Source organism: Amblyomma americanum, chromosome 3 (genome assembly GCF_052857255.1).
Source record: "Amblyomma americanum isolate KBUSLIRL-KWMA chromosome 3, ASM5285725v1, whole genome shotgun sequence".
Taxonomy (NCBI): domain Eukaryota; kingdom Metazoa; phylum Arthropoda; class Arachnida; order Ixodida; family Ixodidae; genus Amblyomma; species Amblyomma americanum.
This window is the reverse complement of record NC_135499.1, coordinates 32,834,199-32,848,997: the sequence shown is the minus strand read 5'-3', so window position 1 is coordinate 32,848,997 and position 14,799 is coordinate 32,834,199. Positions and strand designations below refer to the sequence as shown.

The window sequence follows — 14,799 nt, the reverse complement described above, 5'->3', positions numbered from 1 at the left end:
GTTATTTTTGCGATTGTAAATATGTAATCACATTTCTCTTTTTTCTGTCAAGAAGCCGAGAGCCGCCCTAGTGTCATGTGCGCATGCGATAAGTACACCTATAAATTGACGGAAAACAAAGCCAGTTGTTAGTAGCGTTCGTCTTTGTCGTGTCTCCCTCCCGTGCTCGTCTCTTTTGCGCTACATCTTTATTCAACTATGTATCACCAACTAGCCCAGCAACAAGTTTTATTGAACCATAGCTCTAGCTGGTTGTGAAATGCTTAACCAACTCTATTTTATTACCTTCTCGAACTTGCACCTAAGGGTGCAGGCCCCAACATCAAGGTGCTGATGAGCTTTGCATCTGGGCACCCTGTCCTGCTGAGTCAGCACCTCAAAGTCCTGGCTAGCTGCGCATTTATAAGTGATGCAACGTTCTTGCCCAGCAAACTTGTGAATTGCTAGTGATGGATGCCCTTCAACTAGGGCTCCAGACACAATGTGTTCAAGGTCATATGACAGTGCTTTCACCACAACTGACCTACCACAAGTCTCTATGCACTACTCCGCTGATACTGCACGTCTATGGTTGGCCGTAGGAACCTGTGGCATGTTGGTGATGGTGCCACGAGATATCCCTTATTCCTTCTTGCTTCTGCTCTTGAAGGTTGGCTTGATGGTCACTGCAGATGCAAACTCGGTGAAAGCATGTCAAAACAAATCTTTCCTCTCCCAAGCACATGTGGAGATAATTGCAGAGGGCGTCAGTGCAGCTAAGAAAGTGTTCACTCGGTAGAGGAGGTCTCTTCAAGTGTGTCTCCAGTTCACCAGTGTGCTTGAGAGTAGACCCCAGCAATGGTCCCACGAGACACCACTGGTTGGCCAAGACTTGTGGAGGTCAGAGAGGGGCCTCCTATGCAGTGTAGCTCTCATGCCGTCCTCCCATACTTACCAAAGCAGAGAGCCTTGCCTTTCCCCGCAACTTTTTCTTCCATTCCAGATAGGGTGTCTGTCACAGGCCCTGTGCCGCTGACAAGTGTGGGGCTGGCTCTTCGCACATACACTTCGGCTAAAACCTTCCACAGGAGAAAAAAAGGCCCTTTGAACCAGAAGCAGATTCACTTGCCATGTGTATACTAACTACATGTTTGTTGCTGGTTTAGGTTTGAAGAAATGAAAGTTATCATTAACAAAAGCACAACAACCTTCATCATCATCATCATCATCATCAGCCTTACTACACCCACTGCAGGGCAAAAGCCTCTCCCATGTCTCTCCAATTAACCCTATTTTTTGCTAGCTGCATCCACCCTTTGCCTGCAAACTTCTTAATCTCATCCGTCCACGTAACCTTCTGCCGCCCCCTGCTCCGCTTACTTTCTCTTGGAATCCACTCCGTTACCCTTAAGGACCAGCGGTTATCTTGCCTTCGCATTACATGCCCTGCCCAAGCCCATTTCTTTCTCTTGATTTCTACTAGGATGTCATTAACCCGTGTTTGTTCCCTCACCCACTCTGCCCGCTTCCGATCTCTTAACGTTACACCTATCATTTTTCTTTCCATGGCTCGCTGCGTTGTCCTTAACTTAAGCTGAACTCTTTTCGTTAGCCTCCACGTTTCTGCCCCGTAGGTGAGTACCGGTAAGATTATGCTGTTGTACACTTTCCTCTTGAGGGAAATTGGTAAACTGCCACTCATGATCTGCGAGAGTTTGCCGTATGCGCTCCACCCCATTCTTATCCTTCTAGTTATCTCCCTCTCATGATCCGGACCAGCTGTCACTACCTGCCCTAAGCAGACGTATTCCGTCACAATTTCTAGGCTCTCGCTGCCAATTGTGAACTGTTGTTCCCTTGCTAGGCTGTTGAACATTACCTTGGTTTTCTGCATGTTAATTTTTAGGCCCATCGATCTGCTCTGCATGTCTAACTCATTGATCATGATTTGCAGTTCACCTCCTGAGTGACTCAGCAAGGCAATGTCATCAGCAAATCGCAGATTATTTAGGTATTCTCCATTTATTCTTATTCCCAACTGTTCCCAATTCAGGCCTCGAAATACCTCCTGTAAACATGCGGTGAATAGCATTGGCGAGATTGTGTCTCCTTGCCTGACGCCCTTCCTTATTGGAATTTTATTGCTGACTTTATGGAGGACTATAGTAGCTGTGCAGTTGCTATATATATCTTCCAGTATTTTGACATAAGGCTCTTCTACCCCCTGATTACGCAATGCCTGTATGACTGCTGAGGTTTCCATTGAGTCGAATGCTTTCTCGTAATCAATGAAAGCTATATATAGAGGTTGGTTATATTCTGCGCATTTCTCTATCACCTGATTGATAGTGTGAGTATGATCTATTGTGGAATATCCTTTACGAAAGCCTGCCTGATCATTTGGTTGATTAAAGTCTAACGTTGCCCTGACTCTATTAGCGATTACCTTAGTAAATACTTTGTAGGCAACGGATAGTAAGCTGATCGGCCCGTAATTTTTCAAGTCCTTGGCGTCTCCCTTCTTATGAATTAAGATAATGTTTGCATTCTTCCAAGCTTCTGGTACAGTCGAGGTCATAAGGCATTGCGTATACAGGGTGGCTAGTTTTTCTAGCACGATGTCCCCTCCATCCTTCAACAGATCTGCTGTTACCTGATCCTCCCCAGCTGCTTTTCCCCTCTTCATTGCTTCTAAGGCTTTCTTTACTTCATCTTTCGTTACTGGCAGGATGACGCATTGCTGTGCACTGCTGTCTCTCATTAGCGCTCTGATTACATTGGCTACTGTACAGGTCTGTGTAGAACTCTTCGGCTACGTTAACTATCTTATCCATATTGTTAATGACATTGCCCTGCTTGTCTCTTAATGCATACATCTGGTTTTTACCTATGCCTAGTTTTCTCTTCACTGTTTTTAGGCTACCTCCGTTCTTTATAGCATGCTCGATTCTCTCCATATTAAACTTCCTTATGTCGGCTACCTTGCACTTATTTATTAACTTTGATATCTCCGTTAGTTCTATTCTATCGGTAGGGTTAGATGTCCTCATGTTTTGGTGCTTCTTAATCAGATCTTTCATCACCTGAGATAGCTTCCCGGTATCCTTTCGAACTGTGCTACCGCCTACTTCTACTGCGCACTCCGTAATTATTGATGTCAGATTATCGTGCATTGAATGAACATCAAGATCATCTTCCTCAGTTAAAGCCGAATATCTGTTTTGCAGCGCTATCCTAAACTCCTGTGATTTCCCTCTTACGGCTAACTCGTTAATTGTCTTCTTCTTCACTAGCTTCTTCCATTCCCTCTTCAAGTCTAAGCTAATTTTAGACCTTACCATTCTGTGGTCGCTACAACGCACCTTTCCGAGGACGGCCACATCCTGAATGATGCCAGGTTTAGCGCATAGTATGAAGTCGATTTCGTTTTTAATCTCACCATTGGGGCTCTTCCAGGTCCACTTCCTGTTTTCTCGTTTGCGGAAGAAGGTATTCATGATCCGTAAATTATTTCTATCCGCGAATTCGACTAATAACTCTCCCCTGCTATTTCTAGAGCCTATCCCACAGTCACCTACCGTGTGGTCGTCAGCCTGCTTCTTGCCCACCTTCGCATTGAAGTCGCCCATCAGTACAGTGTACTGCGATTTTACCTTATTCATTGCCGATTCTACGTCCTCATAGAAACTTTCAACGGTCTTTCAACAACAACCTTATGCTGGCAAAAACCTAAGCAAAGCTGAAGTGGACAGCCAATGCCATGTAAACACTCAAATGCAGGGTGGTACAAGAAAAAAGAAGTGCTGAAGGACTAAGCATGTCAATAGAGAGTTTTGAGGGAGCTTTACAAGCATTAGTAGATTACGCCAGTGCACCAAAAAGAAAGTGTTGTGAAAAAAGAAAGAGACATTATCTGTTTGGCAAAAAAGCTCAGAAATATAATAACTATAACAAATATAACTCGAAGCATACTCCAAGCGACATCTTTGCCCACACAGCTCCAAGGCAAAGAGCAAGAAAAAAAAAATGGGCGACGATTAAGCTTCTCGGTATGCGATTTTTGAGCGTAGCTGCTGTGGTATTTGAACCGTAGGCGAACACATACAGAACACACAGCGCAGAACGGAGGCAGCTCTAGATTTTGGCTAGGGCAGCACACAGCAGTCCGCTGCTGCTGAGCCTCTCCTTGGCTGAACGGAAGATGGCACGTGCTAATCTGGGTCCATCTCTTAGAGAGTCACTGCCGCGGAGCCCATCTTCTGCCTGATGCCGTACCCTCTTCCTCCACTTTCCACCTCACGTTCTCTTCACTGTTGAACTTTTATTTGCTCTAACGGTTACGCTGAGGCTGACGGTAATGGCGAGGAACACCCCTCAACCTAGAAATGGGCGCTTAAGAACTGTGCTCTCAAAGAGCACAGAAGCACCAGCTGAAAAATTACACTCTTTTTACACCCACCTCAAGTACATGTACAGTCGCGATAAAAAAAAGATTAGCACAGTGATGCCACCGGAGCAATGAAAATTGCACCGCATGGCTGGCACAGCGCCGTCCCTTGCGAACACACATGGCACCTTTATTATCGGTGTGTGCATAACCGCAGCACCATAGGTTGCTATCTGCCCCCCCCCCCCCCCTTCCGTGGCACGTCGCTAGTGCTATCTTTTTTCATCTTGACTGCAAAATGGAAGGAAAGAAAGGAGCACACAAGTAGGAAACAAAAGACCCTCACCTGCGACCCGAAGTGAGTGTGCTCAGCAGCAGGGTGACCAGCTGCTCCCGGTTGGCCTGGTCGCTCAGCTCATACAGCAGACTCAGCCCCTTGGAGGCCACACTTTGGGTCAGCTCTGCACAAACAACACTCCGACAGTGAGGCAAGTGACAAATGGCCAGCTGCTTCAGCCAGTGCCAGAGACAAGTGTCTGGCCTGAGCCCTCACCACTGCGGTCGGCCAACAGGTTAAGCAAGGCGCCCTGGATGCGCTGCAGCTGCGTCAGCACGGGCCCCTGCTGGCTGCAACGCCGCAGCACGCTCAGGGTCCACACACAGGCTACCTGCAGTATACAGCGCACATTGTCCACAGGTTGCTTTGACATAAACTTTGCAGCTATGGTGTGCTCCATCCTATCACCAAATATCCACTGGCTCCGTAAAAAAATTGGCGGTGGTTTAGCTCTGGTTAAGCCTGGAGTGACGCGATAGCTACAGCTGGCCGAGTGGAACTTGCTCAGTTGAATTGCAAAATCAGCCTTTTGCCACTCCGGTTCGCTGGGTGTTCCTTCTTCATCTTCGTCCCACTTGACAATGCGCATGCGCACAGCTGTGGCAGCTCAGTTTCACCGGCGCGCCGCGCCACCCGCAGCAGCAGCTGCTCCGTACCACATGGCTGGTCACATGACCAACCACGTGACGAATCACAAGATCAGCTCCGGCGCTGCGCCGTCGGCAGTTGCTCCGCACCACGTGACCAACCACGTCACAGCTTGGCGGCACCGCCACGCTGAAGGCTTGAAATGCTACCATAATGTAGCTATCGCTAAAAAACTGCTTGGCTCCAGCGTTTTCGGAAAGAGCCCGCCCCTGAGCATCTGCTCCTTTTCCTGCATCACTTCACCACATTTATTCAGCTATGTAAGGGTGTCTAGAAGGGGAGGTGTGAAAACTGGTCGGGAAGAACTGGCCCCTTTTGTGTGAATGCCACGCGGTGGCGCTGTTGTCAGGCGCGCCGTCAGCGTGCGCGGCGCGTCGGCTCGCGTGCAGAGGGACTAGACTGCAGTGGAAACGCGCTTTACATAACGTTCGAAGTTTTAGCAGCCAGCGCAGTTCTTTAGACATCGCGAAGCTTATATTACGTGACCACTGTCATGTGGTTTGCGTGCATGGGGTAACACAACAGAATATTTGGGGACCTGTGCGAACTTTAAGCAATTTTTCAGGTGGCCTAAAGCAAGCACGCATTTTGAAATGAACGGCTGCGCAAATCAGGACACAGACAAGAAAGAGACACCACATGCGCACCATATGTGCGCATGTGGTGTCTCTTTCTTGTCTGTGTCCTGATTTGCGCAGCCGTTCATTTCATCATGCACCAACTTGCCCCTCAGGCCGTTATTCTGAAGCACGCATTTTATGCAAGTTTTTTAAAGCCAGTGCACTTTCGTGCAGCTTTCCTAGGGCAGAATGCGTTTTGCACCATTATATACGCAATATTTTTTTTTCTCCTAGGTGAATGCGATAGTTATAAAGCAAGCATCATCTGGTAAGTAAAGGTTATTCTGGAATCTCTTTTTTGCGTTTCTACCTGGCAAAGCATCATTAAACCATCACACAGGTCGCGGTGAGAGATTTCAGAGACTCTCCAAGCACTTGTTCCCCTATAATCCGCAGGCCCTGTTGTGGGGTGCCTCGTGCAGCCTACAAATGAAATTAAGCTTGTCTAACTTCCTGTTCTTTTTCCGACTGAATGTCACGTCGAAAATGAAAGAGGCCTGATGGAGATACACTGCACTTTACTTAGGCTTTTTCTTCTTGCCGTTCGAACAAAACAATCTTGTGGAAAAAAAAAAAGGTGGAATCTCGGTGCTGACATACTCTGCAGATTAGTGTGAAACTGCATTTTTGTTCTTGTATGTCTGGATAGACCACCGTTCCAATGGACGTGGCAGGTTGTATATGAAATGCACAGCTGAATTGCCGCCAACCATTTCCTCAACATCTATTGTCTCTGCACAATTCCTGCGAACATGCTGACCTTGCTGGTTCTGTGCGCTTCTTCTTCGATGGAACACTTCTGCGAGTTGCTTGTCCACCGCTTCCTGTCCATCGGCAATGTTTTAGAAATGTGCTTATGCAGATTATTAAAGAGAGCAGGCACTGCATCCTTTCATAAAACTGGAACGTCGCGCGGGAGCACTAGCTCAGTGCCGTTAACAATGTGAAGGAATTCTCGTCGGATATACCTGTTGACAGAGAAGAAAAGCAAGAAAAATCAGCGCTTGGAAGACTGCTGCCGTCAAACAATGAACACAAAGCTGAGAGATGTGCAGCATGCCATTATAACTCAGCTTTAGGGAGCTTCAAAACGTTGTTTTTGTTACACTAGTTTTCTCAAAACATCAACACACCTAGAAGTGCTAAAAGTTCGCAACTTGCGTCAAACCGCCTTTCACAGACAAGTGAATTCTCCTGCAGCGAATTGTCGGCTCTGGGAATAGCGGCGCCCACTTCGAGAAGAGGTAAGGGCAAGCCAGCGGTCGGAAAATCGACACTTTTTCTGAGCACGATTTATAACTGGAATCGCACCCGGGAACAAAGCACCATCTGTGAACCTTTTTCTCAGACGTAGATGGCATTCTGCTAGCGTGCAGCAAGAATAAAGAAGCACCACACGCAGCAAACCGCACTGAAACACACAACAATGACGGACCACGCCAAACCAGGCACAGACTGCCTTCGCTCCGTCGTCTCCTCCAGAATGATGACGGCGCCTCAGACTGCAGAGCCGTGGTTGGCCCTAGCGGCATTCACGTGAATGGGGCCACTCCTCTCTATGGGGAGCGCGGCGCGTTTTTCACACCTCCCCTTCTAGACACCCTAGCTACACTTCTGACAATGTGTGGCTTATGAACAACGACATAATGAGCTGGTGCAAGCAAGAGCAGCCACACCCAGAAAAGGAAGCATCATGCAGCTTGGAACAAGAATAGAAAGAAAGATGCGGCGGACAGGCCGCCATTGGAAACTGAACCCGGCCGCGTTCAATGCTAGAACCTTGTCCAATGAGGCTGGCCTAGCAGGGCTGTTCAAGGAATTAGTAGGCATTAAATGGGATGGGATTCAGCTTAAGTTAAGGACAACGCAGCGAGCCATGGAAAGAAAAATGATAGGTGTAACGTTAAGAGACCGGAAGCGGGCAGAATGGGTGAGGGAACAAACGCGGGTTAATGACATCCTAGTCGAAATCAAGAGAAAGAAATGGGCTTGAACAGGGCATGTAATGCGAAGGCAAGATAACCGCTGGTCCTTAAGGGTAACGGAGTGGATTCCAAGAGAAAGTAAGCGTAGCAGAGGGCGGCAGAAAGTTAGGTAGGCGGATGAGATTAAGAAGTTTGCAGGCAAAAGGTGGATGCAGCTGGCAAAAGATAGGGTTAATTGGAGAGACATGGGAGAGGCCTTTGCCCTGCAGTGGGTGTAGTAAGGCTGATGATGACGATGATGATGATGAAATGGGATGTCGGGCTTAGTGAGGTTAGGAGGACAGGTGAGGCACGTACAGTGCTAAAGGGTGGGCCCATACTATGCTATCGTGGATTAGCGGACAGACGAGGTATTCCTCATGAATCAAAATATAGATGGCAACGTTGAGGAGTTCTATAGTATTAACGAGGTACTAGTATAATGAGATACAAGTATAGCATTAACAAGGTAATAGGAGGTACAAGCTGAAGGTAATGCAGGCCTATGCGCCTACATCCAACCATGATGACCAGATCGTCAAAAGCTTCTATGAAGATATGGAATCGGCAATGACCAAAATAAAAACATGGCACACTGTACTGAAAGGGTGACTTCCATTCCAAGGTAGGCAAGAAGCAGGACGGAGACTTGGCCATGGGCGACTATGGCAAGCAAGGGAATAGCAAGGGGCAGTTATTAGCAGAGTTCGCGGTGGTGGTGGAAAACTTTATCGGATGCACTGGGGCAGGTTTCAGAGGAGAGTGGAGGGTTTCACCGCTCCCTTGCCTGGATGGTAGTCCTCATTCTGGGACACTATTGGCGGTAGCCGCTGCCCGCTCTTTGAACCAGAGCCCTCTAGGACTCCAGGTCCAGGCATTCGGACAAGATCGCCTCCCAGCACTCTCGCGTTGGCTGATTTACTCTCTTTATTTCCAGGTTTTTCTGGCGGGCCCATACCATATGATGTCCGCATATCTCAAAAAACTTGCAGCACCCCGAAAAAGTTCGGTCTATGTGTTTTAGAATCGCAGGGGTTAGAAATGACCCTGTTCGCAGCCTTCTGAGGTGTGGTTCCTCAGTTCTATCCAGCCCCTTGGCGGGCTCTGGGAACGTCTGCCTACTGAAGCGCAGATATGCTGTATGTCCGCATATGTGGTAAGCGGATTCGGTACAGGAGTCCCGACAGAGTCTGGGAATTCAGCGGAACTCCGGGGGAGAGACGCTCGGGCGGCTGTGTGAGCAGCCTCGTTCCCTTCTATTCTCTGGTGTCCGGGCACCCATACCAATTGTTTTGCTCTCTGCATTGAGCTATGTTGCACGTTTGCTAAAATTTTGCTGGCAAGTGGTGCTACTCTTCCCCTTATGCAATTTCGACAGGCGTGTTGAGAATCAGAAATTATGTGCGTGGCGTCAGAGTGAGTGGCTGCCAGCGCTATTGCTACTTCCTCGGCTAGCGCAACTTTACTAGTCTTCACCAAGAGTCCATCCACCTACTTTCCCTCGTATATGACCGCGACGGTGCAGATGCATTCTTGCGTAGGGCCCGCCACGTCCACATAATACGTGCCATTTTTGCTGCCGTAATACTTCTCTACAGGCCTAGCTCTGGCTTCTCTCCTACCTTGATTGTGCTCGGGATGCATGAGTTCGCGGAGAAAAATAATTTACGGATCATGAATACCTTCTTCTGCAAATGAAACAGGAAGTGGACATGGAAGAGCCCCAAGGGTGAGAATAAAAATGAAATAGATTCCATACTATGTGCTCACCCTGGCATTGTACAGGATGTGGCGGTTTTTGGAAAGGTGTGCTGTAGTGACCACACGATGGTTAGGTCTTGATTTAGTGTCCTTTATGTAGGACACCATTTTTTTTGCGCAGTAACTATTAAAAATTTATTGCGTAAAAGCTTGTACCTGCCAGTGCAGGTTCAAAAGGGTCTAAACTTTTCCGATGCAAGAAGTGTGTACAATTTTGAGCATTGCGTGCACTCAGAAGGATCTGTCAGTCTGCCCAGGACATTACTTTTGAAATTCATTCCCGTCAATTACATTGCGATTCTGCAACAGAATAAGTTTTTGTGCTATGTCATCGGGAAACCATCACACATGATGAGCAATGTGATTTTAAAGTCAATGTCAAATGTTTGAAGCTTTACCAGACATAACAGCTAGTGAATCTGCGTAGTATCTCACAACGTAGGATGGCCCAAAAGTCAGTGCTGACAAAAATATTTCCAGCAACAAAAGGATGATTCTGAATTATGAAGTGAAATAAAGATTTTATATCGATATCGAAAATATTATAATTTTTCCAAATTTCTGAAGTTTCAGCATATATGGATAGGTTAAAGCTATCTGAATGAAAAAGAGGCTCTGTGGTCGTTCATCCACTTTGGAGAGGCACAGAAATAATGGGATGCAGACACTTCCCATTTGACTTGACTACCATTGGGAAGAAGACGTGGATTCAGCCCTAAGACACTTCTCAAAGCAAACCTCGAGGAAATGCTGTGATGGTTTCCACAACGCTTTACATTGACTTAAAGTTATCAAGGAAGAGAAAAACACACTGTTAAAAGAATTCAATCTGCATAGAAGGTGACCACAGTGGTGCAGCTACAATTCCACGGCAGGATCCATGTTTGCAGCTCAATCCCAGCCAATCCAAATACAAGGCGTCCACTCTCTGGCATTCCCGTGGTGGATGAAGGGCTTCTTAAGAACCATCAGGTTGGAAGGCACTGCTGACAACACACGCCAAGAGCTTTGTGTCACACATCAGCTGTTCTAAGGTTGCACAACAGCAACTGCATGCTTTGCAAAACACAGAACCACTTACTCTGCCCTGTGTCTGCAAGTGCCACGTGCTCTGCTATGTGGCTGAGACTCACAGCGCGCAGTAGGTCGCGATGAATGCAGCCTCACCTGGCGCGCAGCCGGCCGTGGGTTGCAGAGGTATGTGTCCAGCAGCTGAGACACCAGCCACTCCATCTCTAGCAGGTTGGCCCTGGTGCCTACGGGTGGCTGCAGGTGCACGGAGCAATTTTCACAACACGCTCTGACATAGCAGTCCGGCAACGGAAAACTGGGCGAGTTGGTAAGGAACCATGTTTAACTGCGCAAAGACACGAAGACAGAGAACAAGAAGTCATGACACATGGTTCCTTACCAACTCGCCCAGTTTTCCGTTCTTATTAACCACATTTCTTGTTCAATGGGCTCTTTTCCATGTGTAGCATTTAATCTTCATAACCCAGCAGTGCTGACAGCCTTAATAGCTGTGTGCGCGTGCCGAGCAAAGACGGCTTCGTGGCATGCAAGACAGCAAGTTTGTCCTCCTGACATCCAGGGGCTATGCGGATGGCTTCAGCCGTCCCCTGGTCACACCGAACGGTTCTGCCGTATCCTTAGGTCGGAGTGGTGCAGACGGGCAAGGTTTTACAAGCTATGCCTTCGTGTTCACTGCGGCCTGGTAAAGGATGAGCGACTTCGGCATCGGATTTGTGAGGACTGGTACAGGACAGCGGACTGTCTTACCGAGTTCCTGTGGAATACCATCCGCCGCACGCTGCCTACCAGGAAGAAGGCTTCAGCGACCAGAGGGGAGGTTACTGTTCTAGGCCTAAGTGTTATCGAGGAGCACCGACGCACCCTAGAACTGGGTCCAAAGTTCTGCTTTGAACCTGCCATGATGCCGCTAGAGCTGTTGTCGCTCTCGCGTTCGGTATCCAGGGTTGTCCCCGACGTAGACAAACCAAGATGCGTGAAGGAGTGCTCTGCAATTGTGACAGAACATAGAAGGGAGAAGACACCACGGCGAATGGAAGGGTTGGTGAACTATTTGGTCGCTGAGGGCCTGAGACCTCTCCTCTCAGACAAGGAAGGGTTCTTTGTCCTCGCTCCAGAAGGGATATTCGCCCAAAAAGCGGATGAGGCGGTGTAAAAGAACTTCAAGGAAGTAGCTGTGAAGCCTGCTGCCATCAAAAAGAAAGCCATGGGTTTGTTGCAGGAGATGAGCCTTGACGGACTGGCTGCTGCCACCAACAATTGTAAAGGTACTGTTTTGGACGTTCTTCACGGCAAAAACCCACAAGCCGGACGTTCCGTTCAGGGCAATCATATCCGAGCGCAACACTTGGCAGCATGTTGTGTCGGGATTTCTACAGCGACACTTGAGCTCACTCAAGCTTTCAGACCCTTTCTTGGTGAACAATTCTGCAAGTGTAGTTAAGTACCTGTCTGGGCTGGATAAGAAAAAGTACTCTGCCTTCAGCATCGATGTGGAGGACTTATTTTATTCGCTACCCCATGCTCAGCTCATGAAGAGAGTGAAAGACTGCATTGTAAAAGACATGACGAGTTGGTGTTTGTGGCGGATTGCGGTGTTTCGATAGAAAGTTTCCTGGAGCTGCTATCGTTTTACCTAGAGTCAACCGTTGTTGGGTGGGGCGGAAAGGTGTACGTCCAAAAATCGGGTGTGTGCATCGGCTCCCGTGTGGCACCCGTTTTGAGCGATATTTACTTGAGCAGGATGGATCAGGAACTGGCGAAAAGTCTTGCTGACCTTGCGCTACAAGTGTTCCGTTACGTCGATGATTTTTTAATCATTCTTAAGTCAAACTCTCCCAGGTTAGTTCCGGACGTCATCAAAATCTTCAAAGATACAGGTATTGGCCTGAGATTCACCTTCGAACTACCCAGCTCAGCTACCCTACATTTTTTAGACCTCAGGATCCATTATCTAGAGAACAGAGTGTGTTGGGAATATCACCCTAGGACGAAAAAACCTCTCTTGAACTTCAGTTCGGGGCATTCCAAACTCGTCAAGGCGGGTATCGCGACTTCCTGCTTAAAAGCGTCCCTTGGGAAATCCTGTACCAACAGAGTGAAGGCTAGCTTCCTGGGGAAGGTAGAGAGGCTGAAGGAAGCCGGGTATCCTGAGCAGGTGTTGTCTCAGATCCCCGAAAGGATCCTGGCCAAGGTGGGGAGTGCCCATGCCAGTAAAAAAGAGGACGATGGACGTAGACAAGTGGTGGGTATTTCATACGTCCATGGAATTTCACACCGGCTCAAAAAAGTGGGGGCAAGATACGGGGCGGACGTGATTTTCACTTCAAAGAATAAGCTTGCAAGGATTTGTAGTGCTGTGCGAAAGAAGCTCGAGCCTGAGAGCAATCTTGCTGGAGCTGAGTGCTCAATAGTGCACAGACAGCAAACCAGGTTCACAGAGTGTAACACTGGAGTCGTGTATGAAGTCCCCCTCTCGTGTGGGAAGAAGTACATCGGCCACACGGGCCGACGTATTAACGAGCGGTTGGCAGAGCATCGCAGGTCGTTGAAGGGCGCAGCTTCCTCTAATCTCGCCTTGCACTGCAAAGGGTGCAAGGATTGTTTTCCAAGTTGAACAAGACCAGCGTCCTGTTTAAACACAGGGAGGATCAGGTACGCAGGGAGTTGGTGGAAGCTTACCTGATCCAGAAAGAATCAGATGACTGTGTAGCCTCACCATCTGTAGGCCTGATTGATAGAGAGATACCTTTTTTGCGCAGTTTTTTTAGCGCAAGCAGGCAGCATGGAGTGTTAGCCTGACAGGAGTGTGCCCGTGGGTTTGCTGTTTGTTTTGTACCTTGTCTCTGACGATGCGGAGATTGCTTTTAGGTGTGTGATCACAGTGGCATCACGTTACATGTGCCAAGATAGTGTGTGATAGTGTTTGCGTTTTCTGTTTTTTAGCCTGTCTTTTCACGGGCTGAAGGTACATATATAGGCCTCTTTTCCTTGAATAAAAAATGAGTTGATAGTCTGCGCCCGTGTCGTGCCTTCTTGTTCTCAGTCTTTGTGTCTTTGCGCAGTTAAACATGGCCCCCTTCCATGGCTGTGAAAGATCATCATCAGCAGCTTAACTAGACCCACTGCAGGACCTCTCAGATTAACGCAGTCCTCACCAACGGAAAAAAACTGACTGGACGATTACAATACTCGGTCATGTGTTGAGGTATTTTCATTGCACAATACTGCATTGAGGCAAAAGAATTAGAGACATGTATACCAAATGTTTCAGGGAAGCCTGCAACTAATTAAAAAAAACAATTTTTTAGATAAAAGTACACATTTGCGGCGTAGGAATACCAGTGCTGGCGGACATCGGAAAACAGCCCATTCATGTTAGTAGTAAGCTGGTTAAGTAAATTCCGATAGTTAACTCTCTATCTATTACAGATAGGCGCTTGGTTGCAATTAGATATTTAGCTTGCCATTAGTAATAGCCATATCAGTTTTTTTTTTATTTCAAAAACACTATTCCCTCATTGCTGTGGCTCAAAAAATTTTGACCATTTCTTTTGCAATTCGTAAACTGTGTGCCACAGGCAGTAGCACGCAGAGTGAGCGTCACTCCTTGGCGCACATTCCACTTGAGCTTCTCAGGCCCACTTCAGCGGGAGCAGCGAGTGGCAGAAAGCATCGCAGTGCGGGTGGACAGAGATGATCACGTGGCACACGCGCCACGGAGTGACGCGTTTGATGGATGTCATAGTATGAACCCAGCCAGTGTGCAATTTTGAACTGCTCGAGAAATGGCCAAAATTTGCCCAGCCACACCACTGAGGGTAATAGCATTTCTGAAATTCTAAAAACTGGTATGGCTATTACTAATCATCAACTAAAAATCTCTAATTGCAACCAAGTGTCTATCTGTATTAGTTAAAATGTTAACTATTAGAATTCAGTTAACCAGCTTACCAGTCAACAAGATTCATGAATTTTCTGACATCTGCCAACACATGGTATTACTATGCAGAAGCCATCCTTTTACCTCAAAAAGTCTTTTTTTTTTTTCCAAATTAGTGGTGGACTTCCCTG

At 47.5% G+C, this 14,799-nt stretch overlaps 1 protein-coding gene across 1 annotated transcript in view; it reads right to left on the bottom strand.

Moving 5' to 3' along the window:
- Window positions 1–14,799, bottom strand: part of LOC144124506 (proteasome adapter and scaffold protein ECM29) — a 409,805-nt gene that overhangs the window by 198,784 nt on the left and 196,222 nt on the right. The window contains 3 exon segments of the mRNA XM_077657223.1: window positions 4,713–4,827; window positions 4,920–5,034; window positions 10,864–10,962. Coding sequence (XP_077513349.1) covers window positions 4,713–4,827; window positions 4,920–5,034; window positions 10,864–10,962 — 329 coding nt within the window.